At 44.7% G+C, this 21,209-nt stretch overlaps 1 protein-coding gene across 1 annotated transcript in view; it reads left to right on the forward strand.

Moving 5' to 3' along the window:
• Positions 1-557: 557 nt before the first annotated feature.
• The window catches only part of LOC114786879 (transmembrane protein 132C), a 44,217-nt gene continuing 23,565 nt past the window's right edge, over positions 558-21,209 (forward strand). The window contains exons 1-4 of the mRNA XM_028974437.1: positions 558-713; positions 4,563-5,376; positions 15,248-15,388; positions 19,384-19,555. Coding sequence (XP_028830270.1) covers positions 650-713; positions 4,563-5,376; positions 15,248-15,388; positions 19,384-19,555 — 1,191 coding nt within the window. The 5' untranslated portion in view covers positions 558-649. The remainder of the gene's footprint in view (positions 714-4,562; positions 5,377-15,247; positions 15,389-19,383; positions 19,556-21,209) is intronic.

Here is a 21,209-nt window from a genome sequence, read left to right on the forward strand (position 1 = left end):
GTTATGTACTTAACAGAAAAAGGTGAAATAACTGAAAACATGTTTTATATTCTAGTTTCTTCAAAATAGCCGCCCTTTGCCCTGATTACTGCTTTGCACACTCTTGGCATTCTCTCAATGAGCTTCAAGAGGTCGTCACCTGAAATGGTTTTCCAACAGTCTTGAAGGAGTTCCCAGAGGTGTTTAGCACTTGTTGGTCCAGCTCACCCCAAACCATCTCGATTGGGTTCAGGTCCGGTGACTGTGGAGGTACATAAGTACATACCTCCACATGTGTTCATTCATAGTTTTGATGCCTTCAGTGAGAATCTAAACAGTTCCTCCCATGTAAATGGTCATGAAAATAAAGAAAACACATTGAATGAGAAGGTGTGTCCAAACTTTTGGCCTGTACTGTACATGTAGCAGCTGTTTATTTCTACATGACCCGGACGGAGAGAGGACATCAGTAAACCTCTGACCCCCCTCGCTGGCAGCTGTGCCCTCCGGACGATTACGCTTTTAATCCCCCCCCCCCTCCATTCATCCATTTGCCCAGTTTAATCGCGCCCGGGAGCGGGACAACGCGGCGCCGCCGTCAGGAGCGCCATGCTCCGCGCCTCGAACCTGCTTGTGTGAGGCCGTTTCGCGGGGCGTGGAGGCGGACAAGATGGGGACGAAGCTGCTGCTGTGCCGGGTGCTGCTCACGCTCGCCACGCGTGTGGTGGGTCGAGGTAAGAGCGCCTTTCAGGAAAGCACTTTCTCTCTCTCTCTCTCTCTCTCTCATGGAATTCTTGTCTATAGAGTGGGTTTCAAGTTTGGTTTCTGCTAGTCTTCGGTCGAGCCGTGTCCAGACCTGAGGTCAGATACACTGTAAAAAAAAATTTGTAAAAGTTGGAAAAACTCTCCTACTTCAGGCCAATGTAGTTGTGGAATGGACCGTAGAATTTAAGTTTTCCCAACTCTCGTTCTTTTTTTTAATTTTTTTTACGGTGTAGAACAGCAGCTACAGTCAGTGCCCACCGAAAAGTCCTGCCAAAAATGTTTCTCAATAATTCACAATTTATTTTCATCTCGATTTCAACTTAACTCTCATCCTCCAGAGGCTTGCTGGTAGGAAAAATTCAGTTCTACACATTCTACACTACAAAAACTGTTCATAAGGGCATGAGTTTAAAAGTTATACAATGTGACAATGTAACCTCGATACTCAGATTTTCATTAAATTGTTTTTTTTTTTTTATGCATTGATGAAGCAATTCTGCTTTGTGACCAATGAAATCGAACCTTTTAGGTTTTTTTCTACACATCATCATCATCAGGTGTAGACCGATTCATGATGACTGAAATAAAAGTGCAATATGTCGAGTTTTGCTGAATTTGTATATATATTTTTTTATCACCGGTCCCTCTGTCCCGTCACGTACGGACCGCAAATGACTTTACCCCCCAGGCCCGCGGCCATTAACCTACATTCAGGCTCCCCTGCGAGTCACGGGACCCATAGTTTGCTTTATTAGCTACAGAACCCTTGTTTTACATTTACATTTACGGCATTTATCAGGCTCCCTTATCCAGAGCGACTTACAATCAGTAGTTACAGGGACAGTCCCCCCCCTGGAGACACTCAGGGTTAAGTGTCTTGTTCAGGGACACGAAGGTAGTAAGTGGGGTTTGAACCTGGGTCTTCTGGTTCATACGCGAGTGTTTTACCCACTAGGCTACTACCACCCTTTTTTCATTTACGTAATTTTCTGTAGGCTTTTGAGGCAAAAAATGGATTAGTGGACGACCGAAGGCCGTTTGTTAACCTCTGGCTGTTTGTTTCGAGATAACCTGCACAATAGGGAGTAAAGCATGGCTAACTGCATCCCGCTGATAAAAATGACGGGACGGAAGGCGGGTTGCCCGCCCCGGGCCATGAAGACTGACTGCTCTCCGATTCGCGCCAAATCTGATCTGTTTTTTTGTTTTTTTTTTAACGAATGATCTTAATCACTTCTTATGGAGAATGGGCGAAGAGCTGCTCCCCCTGCTTACGTTTGGTGAATATGCAGCCGCGGGTGCGGACTTGTTAGGGAGGGTGATGAACGGCCCCCCCTTGTCTTACCGAAGCGCCCGAACGTTCGGAGTAAACACATCTAGACGAGCGGGGTGAATAGGCCATGAATGCGGCTCGCAATCCGCCGCACGCTCGCTGCCTTTTTGACACTTCGTGGCGTTTTTTTTTTGTTTTTTTAATGGACCTGCCAGAACTGCATTTTCATTATCGGGGCCCTGAAAACGTTGTCCAACGTCTTCTAATCTCCGCAGGGCCTCGTGTGAAAATACGAGGAGGCCCCGTGACCACACTTCACACCTCGCAGAAACTTTGCGGCGTGATACACTGCGTAAACTTCGAGATTCATCTATCTCATTCCGTCAGCGGAACTGGTCCGCCTCGCGTCTCGGCGCGCCCCCGGGGGGACTCGGGAGCCGGACTCGCATCGAGGGCCGCGCGGCAGGCCCGGCCTGATTGAATTGATCCCCGCGCCGTATAAAGACGTCTCCCAGATGGAATTGAAGACAAGCCGCCCTGTCGAGGCTGACGCGCCGAAGGCCTCCTTGACGAACTCCTCCGAAGACGTACGGCGCGTCAAGATTAACCTTCAATTTCCGTTTCCAGAAGCCCGTCTGGCTGTCGGGGGAAAGGTTAAGTGTGTCTCCTTGCAGCCGGAGGATTTGACAAGCTGCTTGTCTGGACAGACCGAACACCTGACGTGAGCGTGTTTGTCACTTCCTCCCCACCCCCACCCCCCCCTTCGCCGGGCCTGCTTGCTGGCTTCTGCTCGGCTGCGTGCGAAGATACCCGATGACACCGAGCTGAAGAGGCTCCTTCCCCCGGCTGTCGGAGGTGGAAGGCGCGCTTTTAACGCAAAGTGCCTCTGATACCAGCCACGAGTGAGCTGAATTTTAATCGGCGACCCCGGAGGGAATTAAGACATGAAATAATACCCATTCCCGCACGCCGTTCATTATTTAAACGCCTCCATAAAACATCGAGTGCTTTCACGTGCCGTTTCTCTTTTTTTTTTTCCTTTTTCTGGTGTCGTCGGCATACGCACCCAATCACATGGATTTACTCTGGCGATGATGGCACAAGGCAGAAGATATAGCAGCATGGTGGTAAAGTGTCTCTCTGAGCTGGCTCGATAAGGCAGTATAATGAGAAAGGCATAAAACATGCAGTCGCTAGTACGCCAGTACCGGAACAGCCTTCTCTCCGGAACACTCCCTTAAGGAACCAGGTCGAATTAATGCCATTAAGTTTGTGCGCCAGTGATGAAGGTTGTTTTCGTCAACTAAATTAATGACTAAATATCAAATCTTTATGACGACATGAGATGCAACGTAAATGACGAAAATTATAACGAAATCATTGCAATCGTGTAATATTGTTGACAAATAAAAATTTGACAAATTGGTGGTTTACAAAATAAAAACTATAGTAAAATGTCTCTTCATTTTCTTTGATGAAAACGTGTTCTTCGTGTTCTTATTTTTATGCAGTATTCCTGTCTCCAGAATGTGTGGTCAAAAAACATGGGGAGAAATGTGGCTGCTGGAATGGATGTAGATGTTTTTTTATGTCTATTAGGTAACAATAATATATTAATAAGACAAATTTTAATTATGATATGGTTTTACCTTTTTTTTCTATTGTACTGTATTGACTGGGTCAAAATGGAAAAAAGATACTAAAATACAATTTTCATTGACTAAAATGTCATCAGTTTTTGTTGACTAGAGTAGACTAGAGTAAAACAGTTAAGGATAATTTTGACTTTTAGTTGACTGAAACTTCACTAGACTAAAATGTGTTTAGACTTGAGTAAGACTAATAAAAATGTCACAGGGGGAATTCGATGACGCACTTGCAGACATACTTTGGGCGTGGGGATAAGCCGTCGTACCGGTAGAGGACACTGGGCGAGCGGGGCAGGAGGACCGGGGGCGCCTGGCCGGCGAGGAATGAGGACGCAATGGACGCGCTGCAACGCAGCGGGGAGTCAGTTCGGGATCTTTGGGAAGGACCGGGGCAGAGGAGAACCGGAATACGGCGGGTTTCAGGATGGTCCGGGATCTTGGACTGGACGGGAGTAGGTCTTGGGCGGCAGGAAGGTAGGGGAGCATGGAATCCCGTCTTAACCGATGGGTCAGGTAGGTTCAAGGTCAGGGGCAGGCTGAGGTCGTAACCAGGAAGTTCCGGTCGGGGTTCTTTCGTGGTTTCCAGGGGATCAGGCAATTCTCGAAGTCGTGGGCAGGCGAAGGTCGTATTACGGGAATCTCAATTATCGTAGGTCGTGGGTGAGAGAGCTAGCGTCTCTGGCGAGTAAACTCAAACAAAGAGCAGGCATGTCTCCTTGGGGTTACCTCACTTTTATACTTGCCACCGCCCGCTTCCATTTCCTCTTCCGGGTCGTCGTCTCCCAGGCTGGTGAGGCGCCCTCTAGCGGGCTGGGGGTGCGACAAAAAACTAAAACGACAGCTTGATGAAAAGACTAAGCGAGAGTTCTCATCGTTGCTTTTGTTTCCTGCTGCAGTGCAAGCTGAATCGACGTCCCTTCTCGTCAGATACCAGGTCCTGAATGCCGAGCATCTGTTGTTGAGCGACGGCAGCCAAGTGTCTGGCTGGAACGGCAGCCTGCATGGCCATGGACAGGCCTTCATCATCACCGCTCCAAGTGGTCAGCCTGCTGTGAACGCCAGCTACGGGCCCATATCTGTGGAGAGAACGGTCCCCCCGGACCTCATCCAAAAGGGACACAGGATCCGGACCTTCATCCTGGCCAAGCAAGTCCGCTCCTCGGCCCCACTCATACGCGTTCTGTTCCACCTGGCCGGAAGTGGGAGAGATGCCACCAACGGCCAGAAATCTGGGCACCTCTGCGTGACAGTGTACGCATTCTGGGAGGCGCAGGAAGTGAGCGGGACATGTTCCCTTCCTGCAGACGGGGGCTTCTGTCTGGCCCGATTCAAGCCAGAGCCGTCCTGGTTCAACACAGGGAACGGTAGATCCAGTCGTGAGAGACAAGGAAAGGGTCCAGGGAACAAGGTGGACCTCTTTTTCCAAACTCGTCCCAGCCCCAGCGGCCAGTGTGTCCCCCTGGCCAGCCAGCAGAGGCAGGGACTCCTTGGCCTCCTGCAGGGTGTGGAAGGGGGCTCTCGTTCGGACCTGAAGAGGATCGGTACCGTGACGTTGTCACGCTCACTACCCGGAAACCCTACACTTATCAGGCTCAAGCTGGCTGGGTCAGTGGTGGTCCAGACCTCATCAAGGCCTCTGAAGGCCAACGACGTGGCAACGTTCTATGTCTTCCTGCCCAGCAACTCACCAGTGGAACACTTCATTCTCAGGTAAAGGTGGCTATGTGACAACAGTTCTTCTAGTTCTTCCCGACCCGGTACCACCTGCCAGACTGTTTTCATGACCAGATATGAAAGTAGAAAGCCAACTGTAAAAATTTAAGCAGATCTGGGTCACAACCGATGAACAGTTGAGAATTGGGCCACTTCTGCCGCTGTTACGAGAAAGACTCACACGCTCTGAATTACACGTTGGCGGGGGTTGTGCTGTTGCGGTTGTTCTTTGCTATAAGGTTACAAACAATGTGACTGTCACATTGATATAAAGACCCCCCACCCATTTTTCCTGACACCCAAACGCTTTAGACCATTGCCTCAGAATACAAAGCTCACAAAATTGGGGAATAGGATTTGGGATTATGGAGCTTTCTTGGAAAGCAGGGCTCATGTAACCGTCCTTCCTGGAATGGGATTTTGGCACTGAACTGCATTTGATGATGATAATTCCTTTCTGCATATATATCTAGAGGATATATACACCACACCACAGATGTTAGACAGCCTATTGCAGGTTAAATGAAGTGTGCGATGCCGCGGCCATGCCACAACGCAGCTCTGCTGCACAGCCAGATTACAGTGTGTTAATAACCTCGTCCCTGGTTCCATTCGCCTTTCTAACTGGGGGAGGCACTCTTCCATAAATCGAAGCGTAATGGGGAACTTATTTGGTGGTTTTCGTCTTGTAACGTGGCATTATTGTCTGGGATGTTTTTTCGTCTTCGGCATAAATAATGCATCAACCTAATGGAGCAGGAAAACAAATACCTAATAACTATTTCCCTCCTTTGGGCTAAAAATGAACTTATTACACTGGTGGCTCTATCATGCAGAAACACACCCAGGCCAATCTGTTTCAAAGCTGTCGCTTGCTGCCTGAGACAGCAATAACGCAAAAAAAAAAATGGGTCCCCAAATTTCTCTTTTACGGAGGAACCCATATCAAAGCCCTAGTCGGCAATGAAAGCTGCGTTGTTTTTCCCACAGAACTTTGAGGTTTTAATTCTCTTGTTTGTGCAGACACGAGACGCATCTAGTGATTTTTCTATGATGTCGTGAGCAATATTACTCGATTGGCTTTGTGCCATGCAAGCATTTTCTTTCTCCAAAAGTTTCTTGATAATTTCTTGTTGGAAAATATTGAATGTTAAAAAGAAAAAATATATAATAATTTTACTCTTAAGAGAATCCCAGACCAGGATAGTTTTAAGTACCAATTGTGGCACAATTTTTTAGACCAAATGAGCTGCACACAAATTATGATAGAAAATGTTACTTGATTTATATAAGAAAATAAAAATGTCAAATAAGTAAGCGGCCCTGTAATCAGAAGGTTGCCGGTTCGAATCCCGATCCGCCAAGGTGCCACTGAGGTGCCACTGAGCAGAGCACCATCCCCACACACTGCTCCCCGGGCGCCTGTCATGGCTGCCCACTGCTCACTCAAGGTGATGGGATAAATGCAGAGGACAAATTTCACTGTGTGCACTGTGTGTTCACTTCACTTTAACTTCTCTGTTTTAACCTCAGCCCTGTGAGAAAGAGATTGAACCATTGCAAGCACTAGTACACTTTCTACTGTGGCAAGGGTAGATTACGGATTTGCTTTTCAGTGTAAACATTTTTTATTTGCAATTCTTTTTTATGTCAGTAGGTTGTAATCCTGTCACGTTTATGTAATTTTTTTTTGCTGATTCACGGTGCATCGCTACACCACTAATGAGTTACCATCTACTTTCAGAGCAGGGTACCTTCTAACACCTCAGTTTTTATACCTGCTGCACATACTCTGCATGCTCTAATGAAATGTGCTTTGAACTGAACAGCACTTTTGTGTCAGACATTGTCCTGAAGCTTTAGTGTTGTTCTGTTCTATAAGTGACTTTGGATAAAATTGTCTGCTAAATGAGTTCAAACAATGAAATAGGAATAAAAGAAATGACATCAAAATATTGTCCTTAAGCATTTTTATTGTCCTTAAGGATTTTAGTTCCTGGTTTAACTTCTCTGGGATAGAGAATAATTGTGGATGGCCAAAAGACGTTCTTTTGATCTGAAACCCTCTCTGATGAATGCTGTGAAGACGCTACACACATTGCTCAGAGACCTATCCTTCAGATGTCAGTGTCCAGACGGACACTTATTTAACTCTCTGAGCAAGTGTAATCAAGTCATCAGTTTCAACCAACGCCTGAAAGCATTTTACATTTACAGCATTTATCAGACGCCCTTATCCAGAGCGACTTACAATCACTAGTTACAGGGACAGTCCCCCCCCGGAGACACTCAGGGTTAAGTGTCTTGCTCAGGGACACGATGTTAGTAAGTTGGATTTGAACCTGGGTCTTCTGGTTCATAGGCTGGTGTGTTAACCACTAGGCTACTACCACCCTCTCTCTCTCTCTCTCTCTCTCTCTCCACATCTCTGTGTCGATGACAACATTTCAGAAAACGCTCCTGTTTGGATACAAGTTTTTTTTAGAAGCCGGAAAAAACTTCCATGTGGACAAGGCCTTAATTGACCTTCCCCCTATGCTATATTGTTCAAGGCATTAACAACAAAAAAGTTTGATGAATATTGAATACCACAGTATTCAGGAACAGTTGACAGAGACTATATGGGAGTATATGGTGAGCACTAGGATGACCTGTGCAAATGCATAGGCTTTCCGTATCATCATTCTGGAGTGCTTCTGCGGGAAATTGGGCCTGTGGGGCACTGATGTTGGACCAGAAGTCCCTGGCACACAATCTCTGTTCCAGTTCGGTGGTTGAGGTCAGGGTCCGCTTCTTCCACATCAGACTCATCCATCCAGGCCTTTATGGAAGTTGCTTTGTGCACTGAGGCCCAGTCATGCACTGTGAACCTTTACATGGCCTTCCGCCTCGAGGTGCTGCCAATCAGACCCTTTAAAACTGAGCGTGGAAGATCTAGCAGCGATGAAATCTTGCAATCTGGCTCTCTGCAATGCGATCCGAATTTAGTAATTAACTATGTCACAGTTATACTAATTTGTTTTTGTCATGGTTAGGTAGAAATTGCATAGTTATACAATGATAGGGCTATCAGTGGAGAATTTTGATGGCTGATCAGACATTGCATGGGCCATGATCTCTCCCAATATGCCCATTTGCCACCAGTCACATGACCAGCGCCTGTTTTCGCCAGCTTCATCGATTCAACCATTTCATTTCACTGTTCTGTCTTAGACTGTTGATCATCTGTTGAAGCTAGAGGATGGAACACATTCTCTGGGAATGATTATATTTGATAAGACTTTGTTATGGTAGGGCGTTTGGTAGCTCTGGGTCACATACAGATTATTAAGAATTCATATCATCGTGAAACATGGGACATCAGGCGTTTCCTGTGTTTCCATGGGCTAGGCCTTTATTGTGCTCTGCAGCTTCACTTTAAGAAATAAAATGTCTCGCAAAGCGCCATCTGTCTCCAGACGCCACTGGCCACCGAGCTGGCACATTTTTTCTGGAGGGTGGTTGTGTTTGGAGGAATGCTTCATTGGGTTCAGACAGCCATACAGTGTTATTCACAGAGAGTGATTTCCTAAAGACTCACGTAGGAAACCTCGTCGTGTCTCTTCCGCTGGGAACGAAACATCAAAACTGACCTCGGCTAGACCTCTCGTTAGAGCTTCACAGAAAGCCACTGAGCGTGCAAAGGTGAGACCAGCCACCAACAGACCAAATAAATAAGAAACTAAGCCCTGAGCTAATAAACTTTTGAGGGATTAACTGAGTTGCCGCCCTGTTGCAGGGAGTTTGTTTATGAAGGCACCTCTATCAGGACACCCCAACCACCCACCCACCGCAGATGCATCCTCCAGCCGACTGGTGCTGAGGATTTATTTAATCAACCTCCTCATTACAGCGAGTCTGAACCTGTTCCCTGCTTATGCATACAGTGTTTACTTCAGCAGCGGTGCTGAAAATAGGCCACCATGCACACACACAATCTCTCTCTCTCTCTCTCTCTCTCTCTCACACACACACACACACACAAACAAGCATATGAACATTCATGCTTATCTTACAAATATATGTGGACTGTATATAGAAATTAATGCACACAAATACACTAACCATAAACACACAGCCTTTAACACACAGCCATTCTGTTATCATACACACAAATACATCTCATGTTGCGTATTGATTTTTCCACATGCTGATCGATCCATATGTTAAAATTAAGGTCATATGGACGTCCAGTGGGGATCCGCTGACACAGGATACAAGAGCACAACACAAAGTCCGTAGTGAATGGGAATCGATGCAAATGGTGACAGGTGACGTTAAAGAACCCAGCGATTCTGTAAACATTACATACAGAAAAATCGGTAATGATTTTTTAGTTTGATCAGAATGTTTCTGTCATTTTGGAAAAAGAACAAAAATTGCATTATGTAATTGCTGTAAATGACAAGGTAAAAGCATTGTAAGGCCAACCTCATTTTCACCAGACTTCACAAAAGGCATTTTCATTCTATTAAATAATGCAAAGCAGCATACATAGTGATTTCAGGTTAGCAAATTTATTTAATAATGTAACATATCGACGGGTGAGAACCATATAGGCATTCTGACAACTTTTAAATTTGAAAAGATAACACGCATGCCTTTTTTGTGTGTTCATTTGGATTTTGTTTATTAAATCTAACATTATTCAGAATAGAAAGAGCTGATCAAGAGCTTTCATTTGATATGTAGATATCAATTTTGCACAAACATATGCCCATGTGGTTCTCACCCCTTGATATGTAAATAACGTGTACAGTCTACCATTTTAATAGCGTATATATTACCTCTTGCACCTTGCATAATGCACATAAGACATACGAGACTTCATTATCATTGTAGTTATACTATCAGAGAGACTAAAATAAAATGTAAAAATTAGTGTAAATATTTACAAGGTACAATAAGAAACTTCTACGTTTATTGTACTTTGTCACAAAAGTTGAATCTAATCTACTCGAATCGAAGGATCATTTTTATACTTGTCCTCCAGCCGCAGCTTTGACATGGGGGGAGTGTCTGTACTTTAGCTGCTGTGGCTGCGGCTGTGTTTGGACGGGGTGACAGACACCTGAGTAAGCGCTTACCTGCCTCCCGACTGCCCATCCATCTCCCCGGCATCTTATTGTGTCGGTGACAAAGCAGTGGGAGCGCCTCTGGGACGGCACAGAGCCGCTGGCAGCTGGGTACCCTTGGGCTTCTCTCATCACGCTGGGGCACGGCTCACGATGTTTCCTCTGGCGTCGGGCCATTCGTCAGGGAGAACCTCGGGCCCTGACAAACTCTCATCCTCCCGGCCCTGACAGCCTCGCCTAACAAATGTGCCACTCTCCTCGCTGAAGACGGAGTCTGATTGGAGCGATGTTACCTGGTGACTCCCACAATCGTCCAGACCTTCCTAACGTCACAGCACACCAACTCGATAAGAAAAGCGAGAAAAAAAAAGGGCTTTTCACACCACTGTCTGACACATCTTTATCAGCGCTTCATACAACTTTGCGAGTGTGTTTAGCCGCACTCAGCCTGCTCTCAAAGATGAGTTGTCAGAATGTTGCCATTGACACTGAAGGTCTGAATGTTCAGAAATGTTCCGATACGTACAAGCCGTTGGCAGACCAGTTTCACAGAAATAAACTAGATGAGGGCCTTGCTGGAATTTTTTTTTTCCTTCTGACATTTGAATAATGTAAATGAGTAGCCGAGCAGCTCTGACTGACCCTTAGGTGTCAACTAGGGATTATGGGATTACTTTGATAATGACAGACATGGAAGGGTCTCCAGGACCCTGTGAAAATATGGATTTAAAATAAATAAATAATACCATACCTAAACATTTTTCCATACCCTCATTCACTGTCCATAACCATTTAATTCCTAGTCAGGGTCATGGCTGTTGGGCACCAGCCCTTCGCAAACACTATCTACTCACACAATCACACCCATGTGACCTATGACTCCTATGACATCGTAGTGGACATTCACTCAGTAGACATGTGATTGAGACCGGAGAGACCCACCCTGCACCCCGTGTCTTCAGTAGGATTAACCATATATGGAAAGTGAACGAGTTACATTCGCGTTAAATATATAATTGAAAAAAAATTCCGAATAAATATTACTTTTATTGACATATAACAACATATAAATTACACTGAAAAATTTTACATTAGACACCACAAATTTTTCTCTTACACGCACACTTTTTTTCACTCATCCGATGGATATGGTCTGATTTCATGGATCAGCACTGATTATTCCGTTAATCCCATTTCCTGACTAACACCAAACAAACGGCCCATCGGCGCGTTCGTCACGGGTGGCTTCCAGGAACTGGCAGCACTGTGAGGACTTTTTTTTATTTGATTATGAAATGAAAAGGACTGTTACTCCTCTGATTAGATGGCACAGGAAGTCAGCATGCCGCTCACACAATCTGCAGCTCGGTGGAAATAATCTCGATGCTCGCCAGTTCGGTGTTCGCCTCCCTCTGATTTATTCATTCTGAGAATAAATCAGAGCAAGTCTCTCTAGATTCATTAAAATGTATTTTCTGTGTAGCATGGTAAACCTTTTTTTTATGGTGAGAATGTTATTTGCATCTACATTATTAAATATAAACTTGGTTCTGACAATAAAAAAAACCCTATCAAATACAACTCTGAAAAAGGAACATAGAACGAAATAAAACACAAGAACTGGGTATTGGGAACAACAGATGGGTGACAATAGTGAAGTGAAGCGATTGTCATTGTGAAACACTGCAGCACAGCACACGTTGACACAATGAAATGTGTCCTCTGCTTTTAACCATCACCCTTAGTGAGCAGTGGGCAACCATGACAGGCACCCGGGGAGCAGTGTGCGGGGACGGTCCTTTGCCCAGTGGCACCTCTGCGGTTCGGGACTCAAACCACCAAATGTCTGATTACTCTGTGAGGTGATGGTCAACAAAAACCACACAAACAGCCTCAATGTGTATTTTCTTAGATTCTCCAGACTCCAGATCTTTGCTCATATGATGGCATCTGATTTGATGTCTCATCAGATGATCTGACTATGGTGGTCTGGCCGTATCATATGTGTTTTGCAAATTCACTCATAAATCTAACATCTCAATGTCTAATATTGTGAAGTAGTTCATTGTATGAAATGCACATATTATTTACATGTAAATGGTTTAGCAAACAGTAAATGCCCAAGCACTTTTTTGAACAGTGATTAAATGTGATTTGTTCTTTTTTTCAATCCACTCCATAATCACACAGTTTTTAGGTGAAATAAAAATATGCTTACAATTCAGAAGAATTCAAATGGAAAAAAACTGGATAAATGGATTTCATAGGGCTCTATAAAAGCCTTTATTTATTGTACCAAGGACTACTGACCACCTTATTCATACACCCCAAGGAGTTATCTGTCAACGCACCACACGGGAAATTGAGGGGAAAACCGTTTTCCAGTTATACGTCTTGTAAACCTAAAGTGAGCATAAGTTAAACTCTCTCCAGTGTTCGACAGATGTCATTGTCCGTTGTACAGTCATGGCCAAGCTAAGTTCACAGACATGGAACATTTTGTTATAGAGGAGGATCACTCAATAAAGCAAAGCTAAGCCATTTAGTTAACATCCATGGTGTGATTGTGTACGCGTCTCATAATGTATTAAAAATGCCGTCTAAACAGAATTTTAAAAGATTTACACAATTTCACTCCAATAAAACACCTAAAAAAAAAAAAGAAATGTGTGAAATCAGGCATTTTAAGACTGATCTAACATAACAAACTGTTCGTTTATCAGCACTTTTCAAGTGTAACTAAATCACCAATCAATGCATGTCCATATAATGTTGCAGAAAGCATAAAGGCATTATAATGACTGTGATTATAATGACTGCAGTTGAGGCTCCTCCCACCCGTGAACTCCACATAACCCGTAATAATCTGTGAGGTGTGTGTTTAGTGCTGTCCCCGTAAACCTTCTGTTGCCTTTTTTTCTCATTATAGAGCCAAGCCTTCAATACCTGGTATTATGCACTAGATTATCGTTAAAAGTATGACAATAATCCACATGTTTGATGTTCTTGATTTCTGGTAAATCTGAACTGTGCCTTCTGTAGAAACAGGCCTGCAGCTTATTTTCGTATTTTTTCAGGGATCCTGGCTGTGCGTGTGTGTGTGTGTGTGTGTGTGTTCGCTGTCAGTGGGCTTCATGTGGTGTTGTGTGATGGGTGCTGTTTATGTTAATGAGAAGCTGTGAGGCTGCGCTGATGGCCAAGAGACAGGCTGATCACATGCAGACTTGAGACGGGTTGATTGTGTGCCTAGCTCTGTCTGTCACACACATACACACACAGAAACCTCACACACACACACACCACACACACAGAGCTACCCTCAAACGTGTTTCAGTGCTCTCAGTCATATAATCACCACCCATAACTCCATAATCAGATCACTAATTAACACTCAATACACACACAGAGCACGAGACGGGCAGGTTTGTGAAGACGTGTTTACTGACGCTTAGCTGTTTGTTCGTGGGATCTTGCCTCAGGGCAGCCGCAGGCTCTGCGTTTTGTGCTGTAATGTCTGCTATATTTTGTTTTTGTGTTTTATATTCACCCTGTATTCTATAGCGCTATCAGCATTGGCAGATGAAGGGTGTGTGGGCTATAGTTTGATGATGAGTTATACTATGGTATGTTATTATATAAAGTGTAGTGATTGTCACATGTGATACACAGCAGCACAGCACACGGTGCACACAGTGAAATTTGTCCTCTGCATTTAACCCATCACCCTGAGTGAGCAGTGGGCAGTCATGACAGGCGCCCGGGGAGCAGTGTGTGGGGACGGTGCTTTGCTCAGTGGCACCTCAGTTGCACCTTGGCAGATCGGGATTTGAACTGGCAACCTTCTGATTACGGGGGTGCTTCCTTAACCACTAGGCCACTATGTGTTAATTAAGATCACTATCTCCTTTCTAACTCCAGGAAAGGAATAAAAATATTCCCAGTCATGGAAAGACATTCCAGGAACTTGTTCAAGGAGCCAGTTAAACATGTGGATTTGACCCTTTTGATCAAATCCCGGTTTGCAGATGTTCAGGTTGTCTGTGGCATCCCAGACCCAGCAACAATGTTGGTGGTCAACAGTTCAGCATCAAAATAAACACATAAAGAAATTCATCATGAATCTGTCAGTGCATATGAAATCAGGCTGAAAGAATGACGTGACATTTTTTTTCCTTACTTAATGACATGTCATCGCTAATTATTGCAAAATACATGCATCGTGACATTTTGCATGTTATTTTATTTAAATTAACTGCATTTATACTGCTGCATGAGATTCTTTGCACACAAATGTACTGTGCCAATGTAAGGTATACAAGAAAAGCAATTTGATCTCATTTGATCAGAATAAGAATCGCGTCTATTGGCCAATGTCAGGATTGACTGCAGCTGGGCTCATCATGATGGAGGAGCTCAGGACAGACTCAGTGTCTGCAGTGTGAACTGGATCAGCAGCTCCTGTGAAAGACTGGACTTCCTCAGTTGCCTCAGGAAGTACATCCTCTGCTGGGTATTTTGAGGATTAAGGGAATGTTGGTCTGTCACCTCAGGAAATGATGGTACTTGATGGGGCTCCAGGTTGTCCTGACAGCACTGCAGCCACTTTGCAAAGAAAATGTCTGAAATTCCAGATCACACAGGACACACGATGTGAAGGGGTGTTACGATGAGGTGTGTTGCAGTATTAAATGACCAACTTCCACGCCCCTATATATCTTTTATGCTGATATTTTGTGTATGTGTGTGTATTTCAGAGCCATGGTGAAGAAAGGCCTGTCCTTCAGCTCCGCCCGCCCCAGTGACACACGGCTATGGGATATTGTGCTGGAGCCGGACCGGGGCGGCAGCACCATCGCTGTGCTGTGCCAGAGGAAGACGGCCGTAACCGGGAAAAGGTCAGTTCTGACGTGTCGGTTCCGTGTGTGTCAGTGTTTGTGTGTGAAGGGGCTAGAAAGAGTGGAAAAGGTCAGCGTGTTTGTTTGTGTGTGTGTGCATTTGTGTGTGTTCTAATTCCCTTGCACTGTGATTTAATAGGCGCCTCTTTAAACCAGCGTCCGCAGTTTTACTCCTCGCTTTGTTCTCAGTCTATGAAATTACGCGCCGCTCACCCACCACATATTCCCAACAGGCCCAGCGGGCCGGTAAAGTCCTTAATGAACCTGTTGTTTTTCCTTTCAAGCCAGCAGCTGCTAAAATTTCACACCTCTGAAAGTGGATAAATAACAGGTTTTAGAATGAGGCTTTAATAGGTGTTTTAAAGAAGGGAGTTTATTTTCTTCTCACCAGCAGCTGCTCGGACAGCCTGTTCCTTCTGAGACGCAAGAACTTCGATTAAACGAAGACAAAATACCGGCCTTTAGCATCTTCCGCGAGCCCAGCGAGGGTGTTTATGAGAGCAAGGTTGCAGACGTTAAATGAAAAGGAAGCATAATTAACGTGTTGTAAGCACCGTTAGAGCTGTTAATTCTGATGATCGGGGTGCTTTGTAACTCCACACACACTCCACACAGCAAACGTTGTAAAAAAATGATCTGGCTGATGAATGACATTGTGAGGTTTCTGGATGAATAAATTCATAAATAATAAGATACTATAACTACAAGTAAAAAAGGTTACAAAATGTAGTTTTTAAAAGTACATAATAATATTTAATAATATTTTGTGGGGTTTTGGGATAGACCTGTTGATATAATATAATAATCATTTGACTTGTTTTTAACCAATTTTTTGCTTAATTCTTGGCTTTACACTATCCGTAACTGTTAATAAACAACTCTGGCCCCTGTAATGTGAAAAAATATTTTCAGAATAAATTGAGATTTATTATTATAAGATCAGATCACTTAGTTTCACTTATTTTCCTATCTGAGAAACAGGCTTTAGGTATAAATTGAAAAATATATATTTATTGCTGTCTATGTGTGTGTGTGTGTGTGTGTGTGTGTGTGTTGCAGAAATCCATGAAATAATTATTTATGTAGCCCAACTTTGTAAAGTGTATAGGATTATGAGCCATAATTTTTTATTTTTTTTATTTTAACAATGCTAAGAACAGAGATGAAGATGAGTACAGAGAAGGTCACTGATGCAGATCGGAACTATTATCTCCCCTCGGAGCATCGCGGGGTGGGGGGTTGGGGGTTTGATGCATCCGGCCGGCGCTTTGCATCATGTTAAATCAGAGATTACTTCTTCTTAAAGAGCCCATCTTATTAAAAAGATCCAGCACCCCACTGGTGGTCCCCTCTGCGCCGTCGGCATCCGGGCCGTTAGGGACTCTCATCACAGGAGATTACAGTTCTCAGTGATCTGATTACAGCGGGTCGGCAGAGGCCGTGAACGGGAGTGATTTGGTTTGAGAATCGTGGAAATAAACAAGCCGCCTGCTCCTGGACCGACGGGCAATAACAGGATAAGCGCTCGCGCCAGATTGGCTAAGTGCTGTGCAAAATTTCTCCAAAATGACAAAACAATTGCAGGACGTGTCACTTTCAGCACGCGTGTAAACAAGTGCACACGCGCTCTGAGCTTTCGGAGGTGGAGACGTGTTCATATATAAACGGCGTCCACCTGCCTCACCCACGGCTGCCCGCGGGCCGACCCACTTATCAGCAATCACCGGCGGCGCAGTCGCTCTTTATCCAGGCTTAAAGGCCTGCAAGGTGGCCAGAAGATTAGAGCGCAGATCTCCAGTCTTATCCTGAGCATTAAGCAGAGAAGAGCCGGGCCTGCGGGGATTCCCATGATACCAGTCGGCAGGTGGGGGGGGTTAGGTTGGGGCTCTTTCAACCTCAGAGTCCCGAGGCCGCCGTGCCTTCAAGGTTTTCCAAAAAAGTAGAAAGCGACGCCTCCAGCTCCCCAACACCCCCTCACCCATAGATGCTGGCTCTTCCAGGACCAACATGTGAAGAAATCAATCTCAGTCATTGGTCCTGATTGGTCGGAATTGGATGCGCACCCAGAGGTATTCCAGATGTCCTATTACTATGCAGGAGCTCCGAGCTCCAGGCGCTGATTTGGATGTGGGAGTTATGAGAACGGCCACGCAGCCTGGATTGCCTCTCAACTCCGTTAATATGTCACCGAGTTAGCATGAGGCACGTCGCCGTCCACGGACACCTTAATACGGGAAGCGATAAAGATCCATCATACCCAATCGCGAGGCGTTATTAAAGCGGCGCCGGCTCGTTTGCTGGGCTTGTTGAGAAATCCATTTGTTTTCCCTCTCAGGGCCTGCCGGCAAAAATACACCGAGATCTAAAATGAATGGAGGGGAAAAGTACAATATTTATTTCCTGTGCTATCGGTGCATGGAAAACTATAAATATTCACAAAAAGATGCTATCATTTAACAAAAATAAAGCCCCCCTGGGAGGCACCTCTTAAAGTCTGAGCACCGTTATAACCAGCTCATCAACTACTCAGTGATCACACGCATGTGATAAAGAAAATGCATGGAAATGAGTGCACGTGCAGCATTCTGCATTATTCTGTTTCCTCTACTGCACACATTACTGCACTCTTGTGCCTCATAAAAAGAGCTCAGGGTATCAAATAGAGATTTTGATGCCATATACTTTGAAAATGTATGGCTCTCCTACAGGACCTGTAGAAGTGCATGGCTCAAATTCAGGCAGCCCTGCCCCTAATGCCAAAATATTTTAAATGTACACATGATTTTGAGTTGCTTAATGTTCTATATGAGATGTACCTGTTGTGTAACATATTGTGGACATCTTTTTGTCAAATGTGTGTCTGATTTGGATATGTGATTCTAAAAAAAGGAACTGTTGAATTTGAAAGCTGAATTCAAAGCTGAAACGGGACAAACACAAATATAGGGCTCTACTTTGGGAAAGGGAAAGTGGAAATGGGACAAGGACAGGGGACTCACGGGGACTCTACACTCACAACCCACATCACCTCACAACACTTCAACACTGTTAATACACACCCAGAAACCAAGACGCCTTGACCCCAAGACCACATAAACAGAGACCAACGAGTTGGCGCGGCGCGCTCCAACAGAAGCACACAACCCTTTAAAACCACTGGTGGGGACAACACGCCCACTTGTACCACACACACAGTGACAATGACAGAATCGCAAGACAAGACCTGGAACTGGAACACTGGTGCAGGTACTCTTTTAAAGGAGGAAAACCAGGTACCTGATAGAGGCCACACTGGAAGCCGGGGAATATCTTTATATTTAGGTTCCTTCTCAGTTGAATTATTGAATTATTTTAGAGAGAACATTGTCAAATTGTAGACTTTTTGTATTATTATTATTCATTTATGGTCCTCATTTCTCAAGACACTTTATCCAGCTAGCCCCCTACTGCATTATTAAAAATGTCAGGTCATCTGTGTACATAGTAGCTTTAACATAAATTGAGCTCCACATACTCGACTTCCACTCAAACTGAATTTCACCTTCCTGTTGAAGGTCACACGGTTCATAAGAGGTTTGGGCCTGGTATTTAATTTTTCGTGCAGAGTGGGTGACATCAGCGGCGGCAGTGCTGCACGTTGGTTTAAATTGCCAAAGACATTTCACTATTTATTTTTCTGCTATTAAGACTCACCCGGGGGATTTCAGAGTTGGGGCCGAGGGGCAGATTGAGTGGGTTTGAAGGTTAAGGGATGAGTCTTGCGCTGTGTAAACTCAGAGAGCGCTTCATTAGAATTCCGCTTTAATCAAGAGCTGAACAGCTGGAAATCTGCCGTGCCCTGATTGCTCTTTCCATAATAAGATTCCTACAATGTTCGCGGTGTGTGTGTGTGTGTGTGTGTGTGCCTGCATCTGCTGTTATGTGATTGTGGTGTCTTGAGTGTGGGTGATGGGAAGAGGGTGATCATGATCATCTGCTGTCCCTGTAAATGGCAGGGGTCTGCTGGAGGTCTTGCAGCTGGATTTTGAGACCGAGGAGCTGAGTGACCAATCAGAGATCCAGATGATTGCATGGAATCTGGAGTTGCCCGGCAACATCAAAGATGAAGGCTCCATGAAGATTTACACCACGCAGAGAGACTACGTGGGCCTGGCACCCCTCATCATGGTACCTGTGTGTGTGTGTGTGTGTGTGTGTGTGTGTGTGTGTGTGTGTGTGTGTGTGTGTGTGTGTGTGCATATGTAGACACATCTACAGACAGACAGATGGACATATTACTCAGCACATCTGATACACCAGTGGTGGCCTAGTTGGTAAGGAAGTGGACCTGTAATCGCAAGGTGCCACAACGAGGTGCCACTGAGCAGTGTACCGTCCCCACACACTGCCTGTCATGGCTGCCCACTGCTCACCAAGGGTGATTGTTAAAAGCAGAGGACACATTTTGTTGTGTGTACCATGTGCTGTGCTGCAGTGTATCACAATGACAATCACTTCACTTTCACTTCACAAATGAAAAAAAGAATTGCAAAACACACTATGACCTGCTTCAAAATGCCAGTCTAGCAACAAGAACTACTGCAGTGATCCGTCACTTTGATGAAGTGGGTGTCTGTAAGGAGATAAAAATGCAACGTGTAACCGCTGTAAATAATATAGTAAACATATGTAAAGAGTGAAATAATCCACACAGCTGTGAGCAGAGAACACACAGTAGCACAGCAGTAAACACACAACAACAGCACGATCTAACACAGTCATGTGTTGCCAGACGAGAAGTCCAGTGTCTTGCTAGACGCATTTTAAGACGTGATCGCAACATTGAGTTGTACTGATGTGATTGAATGTCCATTGTCTTCAGTTCTCAATAAAACCTTCAAAGCTCCATAATTTGCCATGACAACAATTAGATGGATTGGAGTATTTAAAACGGCAATAATTGATCAATTAGCACTTCTAGAATGAGCTCCCATCCCGCACCCAGGATGGGTTCCGGCAGCCACAACCATGAGTAACAGGACTAAGTGGTCATGAATATTATTATTATTATTATTATTATTATTATTATTATTATATTATATTATGGACACTAACACTGTCTAAACGTGATATACGTATTGTCCATGCAGTCATTACATGCCAATGGTAGAGTGAACATGGACTAATCTCCCATGGCCATTAAACATTCGTTCAGACCTGTGATTGGTTTTAGACCCAGGCAGCAGTAATACTGTATTAGTAATGATATTCATCATAATATGCACTGCAGCATGAAATGCTTCCACAGAAACAAACAAACCGGGCAGTTTGTACAGAGATTTGGAGCTGATGCATTGTTAAACGCTCAAGAAATTAGCATTCATACCAATGGCCACTATTCAAATATTTAATATTGATGTAATGTAAAGAGTGTGTGTGCATCTGTAACTATTTATTTCACACTACGTGTATGCATGGATGTGTGCACATGTCATGTGTATTGGTGTCTGTGTGTGTGTTCACACTCAGCCATGTTTTGAGAGCCTAAGTGCTCTCGTGGGAGTCGTGAGCGTGTTTGTAAGACAAACCCACTGCTGTGGTCTCTTACTTCAAGTCCCAGTGCGGAGGCGGAGCTTCTCTTTGTCTCGTTCCCTCTGAAAAAAATGCTCAGAGGCCTGAGTGATCCACCGGGGTGCCGGAGCGCAGGCGCGTTCGGGTGTCGGGATGTTAATTGTCTCGAGTCTCTCAGCCGAATCGCTTCCCTGCCCCCAGGTCTGATCTCTGCTTCCGACCTCAGGTCACTCATGCCTCCTTAATGAAACTGACATTCTTAAGCATGAAA

The sequence above is a fragment of the Denticeps clupeoides genome, chromosome 3 (genome assembly GCF_900700375.1).
Source record: "Denticeps clupeoides chromosome 3, fDenClu1.1, whole genome shotgun sequence".
NCBI lineage: Eukaryota > Metazoa > Chordata > Actinopteri > Clupeiformes > Denticipitidae > Denticeps > Denticeps clupeoides.